The 14,929-nt window shown below is 38.9% G+C and overlaps 1 protein-coding gene across 3 annotated transcripts in view; it reads right to left on the bottom strand.

Moving 5' to 3' along the window:
- Positions 1-2,596: 2,596 nt before the first annotated feature.
- Positions 2,597-14,929, bottom strand: part of CDK17 (cyclin dependent kinase 17) — an 84,886-nt gene continuing 72,553 nt past the window's right edge. For all 3 annotated transcript variants that reach the window (XM_065423876.1, XM_065423875.1, XM_065423874.1), the window contains 8 exons: positions 11,710-11,833; positions 7,754-7,874; positions 7,119-7,216; positions 6,663-6,768; positions 5,674-5,716; positions 3,710-3,800; positions 3,083-3,160; positions 2,597-2,634 (listed from right to left, as the gene is read on the bottom strand). In XM_065423876.1, the coding sequence (XP_065279948.1) occupies positions 2,597-2,634; positions 3,083-3,160; positions 3,710-3,800; positions 5,674-5,716; positions 6,663-6,768; positions 7,119-7,216; positions 7,754-7,874; positions 11,710-11,833 (699 nt within the window). The remainder of the gene's footprint in view (positions 2,635-3,082; positions 3,161-3,709; positions 3,801-5,673; positions 5,717-6,662; positions 6,769-7,118; positions 7,217-7,753; positions 7,875-11,709; positions 11,834-14,929) is intronic.

Below are 14,929 nucleotides of genomic sequence, written 5' to 3' on the forward strand. Positions count from 1 at the left end.
TACTGAATGTACAAAAATATAAGTTATCTAGGGACAATCTTTTCAGTTCTTCCTCGCAGGAAAATTCTGCCCTTCGACGTACTTAGAGCTCTCCCACTGATATCAATGGGAGGCACATATATGCATTGGACCCTGAGTCTTAGGCAAAACGCCTACCTGACATCCGTGGGATGTTTCCTTTAACTGAAGAATTGAACTCTCAGTAATTACAATGAGGCCATTTTGCCTGGTAAAATCCCTTCTAGGAGCAGTTACTGAAGAGTCCGGCTGATGCCACTGCTACTGCTTCAATGTTATGAGAGTTAGTGATAAGCTAAGTTTAGAATCAATCTGCCCTGCTATTTATGGAGCTGGCTAAAAATGTACTAACTACTCCCCAAAAAACTGCAGTTCACCAAATCCATATTTTAACAACACAGAGCCTTGTAATTATAAACTTCAAAACAAAACCAAGGAATTCCATATAATATTTATACTTTCAAAAGTACAATATTAATACAGGTCTGTCAGTTAGAAATAACAGCAGTTTGTTAGGCCTACAGGGTTTCTTTAACATAAAACCAGTTTACAAATGCTGAAAAGCAGTAGTGGTCCAATATTCACCATTACACATGAGTTTGTCTCTTCCAGAAAAAAAAAAAAAATCCCAATTAAATTTACCAGTATCAAGAAATATTAATAAAACGCTCCCAAACATGCCACAATCACTATTCACAAATAAAGTTAAAATGAAATATACAAAAATTCACTTAATACTGTTAAATAACAATAAACTACAAGATTTCCTGAACCGAAATGGTAGGACCCCTGAATGTTTTACAGTGAATGTCAGGAAAAAATTAAGTTATCTATGACTATATTCATGATATACCAGCCAAAGATTTACATGACCATTTCAAAATATACTAATAAAGATTTACAGTCTCTTTAAGATGCACTAAACAAATAGGTTCATAAAGGTAACACAAATGCTTAAAAATAGTTACCATTACCAAGGGTGTACTTATGATACTCACTGAGATGCATAAGCATAGTAGTAACATGTTTACTATCTCTGGTAAACAGATAACATCTAAGATCTTAAAAACCCTCTAAGTTCCCATGTTTTCAAATGTCTGTAGTATATAGTGAGTTCTTATCAAGTATGTACTTGCATCTTTCCAGTTGATTTCAAGTGAATACACCTCTACCCCGATAGAACGCGACCCGATATAACACGAATTCGGATATAACATGGTAAAGCAGTGGGGAGCCCCAGGCCCTTTAAAGCGCCACCCGAGCCCCGCTGCTTTACCGTGTTATATCCAAATTCGTATGGAGCCCCAGGCCCTTTAAATCACTGCCCGAGCCCAGCTGCCGGAGCCCGGGCTTGGGCGGTGATTTAAAGGGCCAGAGGCTCCGGCCACTGCGGGGAGCCCCAGGCCCTTTAAATCCCCACCTGAGCCCCGCTGCCGGAGCTCCGGCGGTGATTTAAAGGGCCCAGGGCTCCCTGCAGCGGCTGGAGCACCGGGCCCTTTAAATCACCTCCGGGGAAGCCGGTCCAGTCCGGCATGGTGTACCAGCTCTTGCCAGTACATCGTACTGGACCGAACCCGATATAACGTGGTCTCACCTATAAGGCAGTGAGATTTTTTGGCCCCCGAGGACTGCGTTATATCGGGGTAGAGGTGTAATGTCGTAATGAGGGAGCAACAAGAGGGTGGGAAATGGGACATTATTCCCATGCTCTTGTAATTAGTCATCCTGTTCTCTTGTAAAGACAAAGATAGTTTCAAAAGAAAAACAGGGCATAATGTACATGAATGATCTTTTTACTATTTATATTTCTAACTAGGTTAAAAACCAGGTAAAAAAGTCATTGCATCAGGAGGAACCATATGCACAATAATGTGCAAATATCTTCAATCAGAGTAAATCCTGACAAAATTTATCATCCCATCTCCTTTACCTGTAACTGATATAAGATCTGAGAGCAAATAATAGATAACCATTCACTTGTTTGAATCAACTCTCTTAAAACAAAATGTGCTTTATAATATTTCATCTACTGTATTGCCAATGTTAAATAAGGAATTAAGTGCTATGAACTTAGAGTGTTAAAGATGATTCACCTATAGTCAAGCAAAGCTATGTTTACATTCCAGGAAACACTGCAGTTTAAAAAATACAAAACTGCAGCAGTAAAACAGTTTATGAAGAGAAACAGATGCATTCACATATTCTAAAGCCATTGCAACTTTTTCAGGCTTTCAACTGTTGGGTTAACTATACAGACAGTAGTTATTTAGCAGCAATGATTCCGCAATAAATAATGCACTGTGTTTCTCAGTTCTGCACAAAAATTGCAGCTACAGTTACATCAATAGCTGTAACCTACTGGCTCTAATGGCAGAGGAGACCTTAAAACCAACTGTACAAAAAATTGTCACACTGTGACAACAAATATAAAAACATAATCTGCATGTTGGAAATAAAAAGACTCCACTGCGAAGAGGACAGTGTGGACAAACTGAGATTCCAAGTCCACCGAAAGAAACTTCAGTTCTGAGTCCTTGATTGATGAGATACTCTTGGGCTTGAAACTGCATTACCACCTTTAAAAAAGCATGCTCTGCCTTCTGTTCTTCCCATGCGCTAAAACATAACATGAATTCTGTTAAAAAACTGAAGCATTCTTACAACACACACAGTTACGCCACTCTCCTGAGATGTGTTTCTATCAGTGTCCTTTGCTGTAATATCTGATCCTATATTAAATCTCTTGCTAATGCAGTCCAGTGTATTCTCTGTCCTTTGACGCGATATATTTGGTGCTCCTTCCATTGTGTATCAGATAAGTTATTCAGCAGTCAGTCAGTGACTGTTTTTAAGTGCAGTTTTCATGCTACTTGTCCCCTCCCATCTCTAGTAAAACTCATTTGTTTTTGTATGTTTAACTGTATATGTATTTTATGAATCTGAATAAATAATTTCCATATATTCACAAAAATAATTTTTTACACATTATTTTCAGTTTACAGTGCATCTAGCACAGCACTCTAGATTGAAAACATGAGAAATACCATGATGAATGTTTCCATACCTGTCTCGGGGTAAGAGGAATTTCGAAAGCCAGGGTCTTTCTGCAACTGAATCTCTTTCAGACTGAATATTGAGACACCTGTAACAATAAAAGAAAATTAAGTTTGCACTCAAATGTGATTAAATTTTAATGACGAAATTCTATTCTCAGTTACACCAGTATAAATCTGGAAAAAGCGCGTCCTCATCTGGAATAGATAAACTACCTCCCCTAAAATGCTGATAAATATTTGAGCCCACTAATGTGCCTTGATATCTCATGAGTTTTCTTTATGAAGTGGGCACCCTGCAAGTAAAAACAAGACACACAAAAGTCTCACTCACAAATCTACTCATTATAAACTATATTTTTCTTCTATGCAAACCAACAAAAATTTCTTTAACAACTCATGTAAATAGAAAATCCATTATATTTTGAATTTATGCTGTTGAGTTGTCTTTCAGAGTTATGCCTAAGAAAGTTACCCATGTAATATACTTTTATCTGTTTAAATACCGACGCACCATGTCAAAAGATCTTTGGTATTTTTAGAGTTTAATTTAGATAATGCTTCGTGCTACTATTAATAAAATAAAGATATTATCAACCAAGGTCAATGGCACATTACTACTTTTTTATTTCTCTTACTTTCAGGCAAAGCACGTATCCTTGTTCCTAGACTTCTGAAGTATGCATGTTTCATGGCCTCTTCTGCCGAAACTCTTTTCTTAGATTCATACTGTTAACACAAAGGATTTAATCAAAAATATAATTTCGCTTTCCTTAGTTTTTCTAGGACAATTAATTAAAAGATTGAAATTGGGTTATTTGTATATGCTCATATTGAGCTGAAATGAAATAAGGTGTCTCTCACACTCTTAGATTTTAAAAAAGATTTTGCAACATCATGCATTACACTGTAGCACTTTCTATTAAAGAGGATTTCACACAAACTCCTGATCCATAACAGTGTACTCAACTGTTTTGCGTTTGCATTTTTGGACCCCAAAGACGATGATGAGTTTATTTTACTAAGAAAACTTGTTGAGCATGCAAGAACAAATTTCAGGCACGAGCTGCAGGTAGTGTTTGAATAAAAGACAGATACAGCAGCAGGGTGCAACTTTCTTAATATTATACTAAGTACAGGCAGAATATCTTCAACTCATCTCACATACCACACATTTAACTGGGTCCATAGTTCAGTTACAGGGCTCCCACCACACAGCCAATGATTTGGGGCAGATTCCTCAGCCTAATCCCTAGGACTCAGCTTACTTCTAAAATGACTTCCAATGTGGAAAGGAAGCACATACAGTCCAACTTGCTGCCTGAATGCAGAAAGGCAAAGCCTAACCGTGAGGAGCACTTGTTAGCCAGAACCATATTTATTAAATTCATATGTATAATAAAATTACTGTACCTAAAAGCTCTCTTTTTACATTCTATTTTTCTAAGATTTTAGTCTGATTCTTGGGTATCTTAACCTTCTTCTCTCCTTGGCTCATTTTGCTGTTCACTATGTGCTACAAGCCTAGGTTTGCTGAATTCAGCTTTAATTATTAACAAATGTAGTGAGAATTCAGCTATATGGATTACATTTTATTTTATAAAAGCCAGGAAAAGAAAAATGTGGCCATGTAAAATTAAAGAACAATCCCTGAACTCTTGGGGAGTAAGTGGACTACAACCCACTCAGTTAGCCACCACTAAGGCTATGATTTAGTCACAGAGGTCACGGCAGTGACGGATTCCATGACTTTGCTGGACCTCCGTGGCCTCTAGGGATTCAGGAGGAGGAGGAGGCGGGACTGTGTATCCCTGCCCTGCAACAGGTGCTGGCTGGAACAAGGACCCTGCAGCCCTAGCCCCGCGGCTTCCTCCGGGGGCTGCAGCCGAGGCCGTGTGCCCCTGCCCGGCGTTGTCCAGGACTTGGTGGGGTCTGCAGCTGGGGCTGTGTGCCAGAGCCCCACGGCATCCCAGGCTTGGTGGGGGCTGCGTGCCCTAGCCCTGCAGCCTCCCGGGTTTGGCGGGGCTGCGCACCCCAGCCTCACGGCATCCCGGGCTTGGTGGGGCTGCAGCCAGGGCTGCGCGCCCCAGCCCTGGAGGCTGCAGCTGGGACCGTGTGCCCCCGCCACTGTGGCTGGGACTTGGCTGGGGCTGCAGTAGGGCTGCGCATCCCTGCCTGGCAGCTGGGCCAGCTCTGGAGCAAGGTTTGTATCTCCCATGGCTGCGCCCCCCCACTGCAACCACTGGAGTCGGGGCTGTGCCCTCTGCCATGGCGGGGGGGGGGCTCAGCCTGTCAGCCCCACCCCCCCATGGGACTCCATTCCTCCCCCATACCTAGCCCTGCCTCTGGTTATTTTTAGTAACGTAACTGACAGTTCACAGGCTCTGTGAATTTTTGTTTATTCCCTGTTCATGACTTTTACTAAAGTAACTGAAAAAATCTTAGCCTTAGCCAACACACAGTGAACCTCTCATCAACTATACTTAATGCCCTAGTCAAACTTCAACTGCATATATGATGTAACTGATTTTGTGGATTTGAGCCTTTAAAAAGGAATCCAAAAATACATTTTAAAAGAGATAAAACATGGAAAGCATCTTACCTGAAGAAACTTTGCTATCAATTCAATTCCTTCGGAGTCTAGCCTAGAAATAACAAAAAACACCGAACAGTTTAGTGAGCAATATTCATAAGTGCAGAGTTAGAATGGAGTGGATTTCATAAGATTATATCCCACTTCAAAACAAAATTAATTTAATTAAAAATTAAAGTAATACTTACACCTGAACATCTTCTGTGTGTTTGTGTATATGCATATGTACGTACATAAAGATATCCCAACATCTCAAAAGACTGACTGTGAACACATCAGTTGTAGAATTTACTGATGATAAATCAGTGGGGAGATAGAGAAGGACCCTGACCCTTGGATTGTGACTCAATAGGCTGACAAGGTCATCTGACATTAGCAATTTTATTGTTTCCCAATAGTTTTTAAAACCTAAACCCACTGATTGGATAGGAGAGCAAGAGTGCAAAACTATGTTTCTTTACAACCAAAAGAAACGTGCTTCATCATGTGTTTGGCTTTGCTGAAAAGTTCAGTTATGGCAATGATACTTGAAATGTACTAGATACAGACCCTTCAGATTCCTAACCAGGGCTTTAGAACCACCACAGAAGAGACTGCATCAAAGAATTCTTCCCAGATTTTACAATAATCCTACTACGTGATGGGACAGGACTTTGGGAATTCAGTAGGTTCAATGTGAATAGTCCTACTATGTAGACATTATAAATAACACTTATATTTATATATGCCACTATTGAGTCTCAGTGTTTGGATTTACAGTGCTCTGAGTAATCAGGAACTCAGCAGTGCTAAATCTCAAATTAATGAACTCTGCTAGATACCATTAACTTCAGCCTACAGCAAGATAGTTTGACATGTGGTCTTTTAAGGGACATATAGTTAACATGTAACAGCACAGTACACATGGAAACTTGTTCTTGTGTAAAAATAGGTGCACAGACACAAAAATATAGCAGCCACTGTACAAGTAGAAATTCTAGTAATGAAACATAAAATACCTTGGTGCATGGTTGATTAGAGGCTGTGGTTTGTATTTGGGAAAGTTGTAGTTCCTAAATTCATCATTGGAAGAAATGCCCGGCCATGTTTCTTGAGAAGGAGTTCCTGTGTTTCAATCAAAACAAATTAAATCTATACAAGTTATATTAATTATAGGCAAGACTTAGAAATAAATTTTAAGTATTTAGCCCTGTAACATATCACAATCAAAAAGGGACGACTGTTTTCCAACTTCAGTCATTTTGTTTAAAATGTACTGATTCAACCTTGTACAAAATGAGTAACGTTGTATTTATTCATCTTCACCTAAATGCAACATCAAAGTTTATTCCCTCTTTATAGAAAAAAGATCTGCTCTGTACCTTATAGTTACAAATTCTTTTTCAAAAATCCTCTCTTAGAAGGATGAAGTAAATCTACAAGTGTAATATTATTGGTAACAATATTCAATTTACCCAAAAGTCTGAAAATTAAGTGCAGTTCATCTTCAACAGTTGAACCAGGAAAGAGAGGTCTTCCAGATGCCATTTCGAAAAATATGCATCCAACACCCCTTTATAAAGACAAAGAAAAAGAAAGATGAATAAGTAAGTAAGAAAAAATAAACTAAAAAAAACTTACCTTTTAAAACATTCAGCTCCTCAATATCTTTGTGGATTAACAATATTTGCCATTAAGTATATACCTCTATTGGAAATATTGATGTAAATGAGGAAAATAACAGCCAAACAGTTCACAAGTGCTGAACAAAACCTCTGCAATACATAGATTATCTATTTTCCTTCCAAAACACACACACACAAAGCAAAGGGAACTATTGATAAACTAAACATTTAAAATAAATATTTAATCAATATAATATCATAATGCCATCATGTCAAACTGGATTTAAATATTGAATCGCACTATTGATGCATTGTTAGCAACTTTCTTTATTAGCAATTTTATTTATCATATCTTAAATGTAACCCTGTAGAAGTTATCTGAAATTTTGAGGGAGCCGTTATACTCCGTTACAAGAATTAACGGACAGTTATAACACATCAACTTGAGTATGAACAAAATTAAAATCTGACCAAAACAAACCTACCACATGTCAATTTGAGTTGAATATTCTGAAGATCCAAGGAGAACATCAGGTGGCCTGTACCATAATGTGACAACTTCATTGGAGTAGGTCTTTGTAGGAACCGACTTCGCTCTTGCCAAACCTTCATAAAAATAAAAATGTAATGTGTTTTTTCTGTAATGGTATCTACCATTTCCCTCAATTAAAATACTGTATACATCTATTTGCTTTTGTTTGTGCTTTCTTGGCTTCCTCATTTTTAGTCTGAAGCAGCGCTAAGTGGTGCAAAGCAGTGACATTACTGCAAGCATCTTAAAAATGAATGAAATCATACTGACCATTCACAACATCCGTTATCTCTTATCCAAAAGGAATAGCATTCTTTCAGAGTGAAGGTTGTTGTGTTGTGATGAAATATGCATTACTTTATACTTGAGAATAATTTGCTTATTATGTGGGCAGTGTAATATTTACAATGGTCTTAATTATTCATTTCCTTACTTTTAAGTGCTTGTGTTTTGTAAGTGACGTGATAGATCAGGATATTATCATTCAGCAACCCAAAAATTTTTTAAAAGTGTTTCACTTTTGAAATAAATGTAAAATATTGCTATAATTAGGCTTAGCAAAATTTAATTTTTTTAAAATCATTTTGATGGACAATATTGATGGTTATTGTTATGCTTTTTTATTTTTGTTTTTATGGATTTAACTTTTCACTGTTGCAGGAAATGAAGGGACTCACCCATTGGAGGGGTTAGACAATTATTTAATGACACCAGACATTGAGATTCAAAAAGTTAAAGCTTTATAACTGTTAAAACACAAACTGTCAATATCATATTACAAAAATACAAAGTAAATATCCTTAAATCAAACCCTAATAACTTTTCAAGCAGCATTTTTCTTGCTTTCATAAATTTCAGTTATCAATGTAAATATATTTTTGTCTTTTGGGGGTATAAATCAACAGAGCAATCTAGCCCTTGAGACTGACTGACACCCCAGTCTGGCAGAACCACATCAAATCAGCATGTAAATTAAGAATTTTTAAAATGGCTGGCTGTCCCCAAAGCATTTCTCCCTGGATAATGGCTCAGTTAAGGACCTCAACCAGGGAGAAATCACAGATCTACAGTATCAGTTCAAAGGCTGCCCCCTTCCCTTCTTATAGTGATGGGGTGGTGAGGGGGAGTCACCCTCAAAAAAATAAAAAAAATAAAGTCAGACTAAAATTTTGGGCTATCATAGCTATCAGAAACTCCTGCAGAATAAGGGCATAGGGTAGTGGCAGTGTTAAGTACTGTACTGCTTAAGAATTTTTTTTAATAGAATTGAAGAATTATTAAAAGGCAAGTTTAGCATAACATACTTGATAAATACACTTCTTATCCTCCCAATTTGGATAATTAATTATATATTTATAGGGCTCAATATTTTTCCGATAAAACTGTGATTCACCTTTAAATATATAGGACTAGATAATGCCTACTGTTCTTTCAAGCACTGAGGCAGGAAAAAGGAGTAAAACATGCTGAGATTAATCCACATTTAATCAGCAGCAGGGCACATTGACTCAATGTGACATCATCTTGCACTTGAGTCTATGGAATCCCCTAAGCTTTATCTCATCTGGAGCTCTGTGACATTGGGATTGAGGGGGATGGTTGGGCAATGAGGTGGTGGAGCCACAGGAAAACTGCTCTCTCCCTCCATGTCCAAAGGGACTTCCCAGAGTAATAATGCCAGACCATGTCAGCACTGTCTTAGGCAACCCTCTGTTCTCTACTGGCAACTGCTACCTTCAGAGGAATTTTTGTCCAGGTGTGGGTGAGAAACCAATGGTAACATGGCTACTAGTGGAGCTTTACTGACATGGAGAATAATGGCTAATAGCAATAGGATCCATGTGAATGCCCCAATCCATTGTAGATGCTCACTGAATTTCCCAAAGTATCTTAGAACATCCATGGGCTAGAAGGGCCAAACCCTCTGGCAATTCACCAGGTGGGGAACGCTCCTCCCCATCATCTTAAAGTTATTTGTAGGAAAATTCTGCAAGATAAAGTTCATGGAGTTTCTTGGGCCCTGTGGTGATTATTTGGCCTGTATATCACCAGTTTCAAAGGAAGCACTAATGTTACTTTTAATCTCAACTCAGTTCATTCTCAGCTGACACTTCAACTCACACATATATCATATTGATGACCAATAAACTGCGAAGTCCAACTTTTGCTTTCCAGTTCAATACACAGAAACCAGACCACCTGCACACAAATATAGGCTCTAGATAGAGGGTTCTCATCTTTTCCCTGCATATGACTTCACATTCAACTATGTGCAATCAGTCATCCTCAGAGGCATTTCTGAACCAAATCCTTTCTGTTGGTTCCCACTGAGTCAAAGGAAACACCACAGGAACTGATATACAGTTTGTGGAATATTTCCTGATGTCCAAGGATGAAATCACAAATTACTAAGAAAACTGACTTCATCAGAAAACCAGAGAAAGGGAACAAAGGTAGGGTAGGGGTCCTAACTACCAAATTGAAAGCTAGTGATATAAAAAATTAATTACAGTTCAATTAGGCTTTGTCTACACTGGAACTTTGTATGCAAAACTTTTGTCGTTCAGGAACCCCCCAAACAAAAGTTTTACCGATGAAAAGTGATGGTGTAAACAGCGCTTTGTCAGCAGGAGCGCTCTCCTGCGGACAAATCTGCTGCCGCTTGTAGGGGGTGAAAGTTTTTGTCGGCAGGAGAGCTTTCTCCTGCCAACAAACAGCAGCTACACTGTGCAGCTTTTAGTGGCAGGGCTGTAGATGCACAGCCGTGTCACTAAAAGCTGAGTGGTATAGACAAAGCCTACACAGGTCTGCTTCCAAAGGGCTGCTGCCATGGCCAAAGAAAGTGTGTCGGGGGCAGGGGGATTGAGTTGTAACTGAATATAATGTATTTTATTCTGAAAACATGGTACAATTCCTGTGGGAGAAAAAAATAAAACAAACCAATGAGGAGTGAACATGTGAAGTCACATACTGGAGAGAAAAAATGATTTAACTTAATTTAAAATGTCAACTAAAAGTTCATAAAGCAGGTATAAGGGTCCTTCTCAGATAAAAGCGAGTGGTAACAAAACTACTAACAGATCATGTGTGAAACTGAAGTGGCAGACAGAATGAATATAGGAAGAACTGACACTTATCACTGTATCCCATATATGAGGCACAGAAAGAGCTGTAAGGCTGAGGCATAGTTCAGGTTGGATGCTGAAACAAATTAAAAAACAAACAAACCAACAACAAACCAGCAATGCTGAAGCCAAACAATCAAACTCTTACCCAAACCAGATTAACAAACAAAAAAGAATTATCTGGATGACTTTCAAAAATTCAGACATGAGCTGTAAACCTGAAATTCCAGCAGCTTTAAACCATGTGGGCTGACTTCCCTCAGTGAGCTGACCAATAGGGGTATCCAGCACACAATGAACTTAAAAATCTATTTTTTCAGGCCAGCTCATGCTACAAGTGACAGCTTAGTATGCACCACACTGGAGGTATCTATCCCAGCTGCCATAGAAACCCTCTGGCAGCATGGAGCTGGCCTAATGATCTCAATTAAATAACGTATTGTTTTCCCTTTACGGGAACACAAGCAATAGCAAAAAAAATGAAGACAGGATCTCACCAGCTATATAAAGCTAGTCAGAGTTACACAATATTGGCTTCAGTAACAGCCTTTGGAATGGATAAAGATATACACAGAAATGGTGTGAATGTGTATTTCCAGTGATTAATTTTCCTGCTGCTTACAAATGGTTTATGTACATAAACACTCCTACCCCCATATGATTTCTAGGTTCAACAAGGTTTACTGGTTTATAAATCTTGGTTTATTTCCAAGATTTTCTTAAAATTGTAACTCAGTCAAGAAAACACTGCTCAAATAAAATAATTATTTTTTTCAGTCCATACCAAAGTCTGCTAGCTTTAGTTCTCCTTTCTCATTAATGAGTAGATTTTGTGGCTTCAGGTCTCGATGTAGCACCTTCCTCCTATGACAATAGGCCAAACCACGCAGAATCTGGTATAAAAATAGCTAAAAGAAAAACAAATTAGACTTTCAAAAATATTCATGGGCAAACGTGCAAAGCGGCATGTTACTCTTCCCTTAACAGCAGGTTTTGAGCCATCAGAGCAGCAATTACATGGCTATATTGCGAGCAAGACAAAAACCTTCTTACACAAGCAAGTCACTTTCCCATGCTAATGTATTCTGAATATCATAACTAGTGTTTAAAGATGTAAGACCTATTTATGCCAGCCAGCTACAACATTATTATGAAACACTTAGCACATCAAAGATTTTGAGAGTGATTTGCTCTATATAATAGAAGAGAATCAAGTGGCTATTTACATTATAAGCATTTACCACTGCACTCTAAACATCTTTCCATGTAACACTCTCAATTACCATACTGATATTCCCTTCTGCTATAGATCTCTCTCTTACAAATGCAACTCTACTCCTGTACTCCACCATGTAAAGTCAATTTATTTATTGTATGGTAGGGAAAGTGACTACCAGAAGAAGCAATTAGGTACAACACCTCTAAACATTAACAAATCAAAGAAATATAATTGGGGAAATTATGCTCCACCAGTTGTGTCTGATATTTTCCCTTTGCGGTGTTTGCATCTTCATATAGTGTGTCACCCTCTATGCTTCTTCCTATTCCTTCGGACTGGCAAGCCAGCAACAGTAGCTCCACATTCAAGGACATTACTGCACAGAGCAACTACACCCACACACACAAGTCTAGGAGTAAGCAACCTCGTCAGTTTCCTGCGGTATTTCATAAATAAATACTGCTTTGCAATTGCTTCATGTGTTGAGTGCCTGTGTGTGAGCATGGTGCTTCTAGGTAGCTACTTCTAGCACCAGTTGTCCCACAACAATCCTTAGTCTGGTGAAGGGGAGTGAGCAGATAGAAGATTACTGATTAGGAAATGTAGAGAGGACACTTATGCAGAGCAGAAGGTCAGTCAGCATGACAGATTCATCATGATTAGTCCCTTTGAGGGGAAATACCAGAAAGTTTTTATATAACACAGTTTTCCAACACATGGGTTATTTTTGTAGCAGATGACACCCCCAAGTCTTCCACAAACTCCATACAAACAGGCAAGCTCCAGGTTATATTTGTCTAACCTCAGTTTGCTTATATCACAATGGGATTATCTCCATTGGGGCAGAAAAATTGGGACTATGCATGTTAAAAATGCAGGCTGTGGGCCACTAAGTCCTGCCTCACCTAGTTATGCCTATATTGTTGGAGGGCTATAAATGGCCATTAAGGCACTCACAGATAGTTATAAAAAGGTTAGCTTCAAACTATAAAAACATGCTGCAAGATCTTTCATTTCATGTTCATCTAAGATTTTTTAACATGTCCTCTTCATTTTTTTCAATCTCTCTTTAATGGAGGTATGGGAATTTACATTAAAGAATTTTCCCCTTCACTCTCTCCCAAAAGAGACAACAAAGCAGGTTGACGATTGATTTCGCCTCCAACGGACATTAAAGCTAATGTGTAAACAGAAAAAGACAAAACGACAAACAGTAACCAATATCCAAATCGAAACCTACAGTACTTCAACAAAGAAAGGACTTTACAATATAACGTGAAGGCAAAAACAAGGACAACAATTCTGCTGGAATGTGCACGAAACACATGTAAACAAATGTTATTCTTGTACATTATGTCATCATCCACAATTGTGCCATTAACTATTGTACAAGTATCAAACCAATTTTCCCTGCATGTGTGTGCATGCATGATTTTGTTTTTGTTTTTTAGGACAACCACTTGCAAAGTAACAAAATACACTTCTTGCATCTGAAGAAGTGATTTTTTACCCACGAAAGCTTATGCCCAAATAAATCTGTTAGTCTTTACGGTGCCACCGGACTCCTCGTTGTTTTTTTAAAGTACACTTCCGTTCAATGTCAACAGGAGTAGAACTATTCCCCACATACCTTCGATGAATAGTTAACATCCCCTACACAAATTACATATTGTTAAATAATTAAGCTGATTATAGTCCAGCATAAGCCATACCATGGCTGGCAACACTGTTACCTCAGCTTCAGTTTCCTCCATTTTCCCTTCTCGCTCCGAGGCATTTCAAAATGGTGTTCTGGCTTCTTGGGGCCTGGTTTACTAAACTATTGTGCAAAATAATATGAACAGTTCCCTTGGCCCTTCCAAGCACAAGTGGTTCCTTCCCAAGTCCCTTTAAACACACAGTTCTTTTCGGTTTTACAGTATTGGGTTCAACAGAATAAGGTTCCTTCCCTGCTCCTACTATTACTTGGCTCTTTTCTGAGCGCAACACAGTACCTCTAGCCATTCCCTGGGCTCCATCCACAGCCCTTCTGATAGCAGTCTTTTGCCCTCTGGAACATGGTTCTCTGCTGCCCTCCTTTCTAGGAACTAGAGTCCTCCTCCTTTTGGTACAAGATTCTCCACAGCTTTCCTTCCAAGGGCTGTCCCTGAATCTTGGCCTACCATCATCATGACTTTATTACAAGAGAGTCTTTGTGCTCCCTGGAGATCTCTCCCTTGAATGAGTTACAGGCTTTTAAAAAAAATCTTATAGCCCCACCATGTGAATGTCAGTTGGCCTCTCCCATTGCACAGAAGGGCTTATCCCCATGTTGGTCACGCAATCATGCCAGAGAAAGCGTAAGTCTCAGAATGCCTGATCTACAGGCTAAGGCCTGGTCTACACTACACGGTTAGGTCGATGTAAGCTGCTTTGTGTTGATCTAGCTGTGGAAGTGAAGAAGCTGGCAAACGTTCTCTGTATGCTGATTTAGTACCACTACCTCCATGAATGGCATAGAATCACAGTCGATGTAATTAGGTTGATGCAGTGGCAGTGTAGACACTGTGTTGCTTACGTCGACTGGCACTGGCTTTCAGGAGCCATCCCACAATGCCCCACACTGACAGTACAGTCGATACAAGTGCTCTCAGTGAGGATGCGCACCGCCAACGTAATGAGCCAAGTGTGCACAAACACAAGCGATTTAATAACTGTAGTGGCTGTATGCTGGTGTAAGTTAGGTCAACATAATTTTGTAGTGTAGACATGGCCTAGGTCTTGGAACAGGACATAACAGTCCTTA

This window comes from Emys orbicularis, chromosome 1 (genome assembly GCF_028017835.1).
Source record: "Emys orbicularis isolate rEmyOrb1 chromosome 1, rEmyOrb1.hap1, whole genome shotgun sequence".
Lineage (NCBI taxonomy): Eukaryota > Metazoa > Chordata > Testudines > Emydidae > Emys > Emys orbicularis.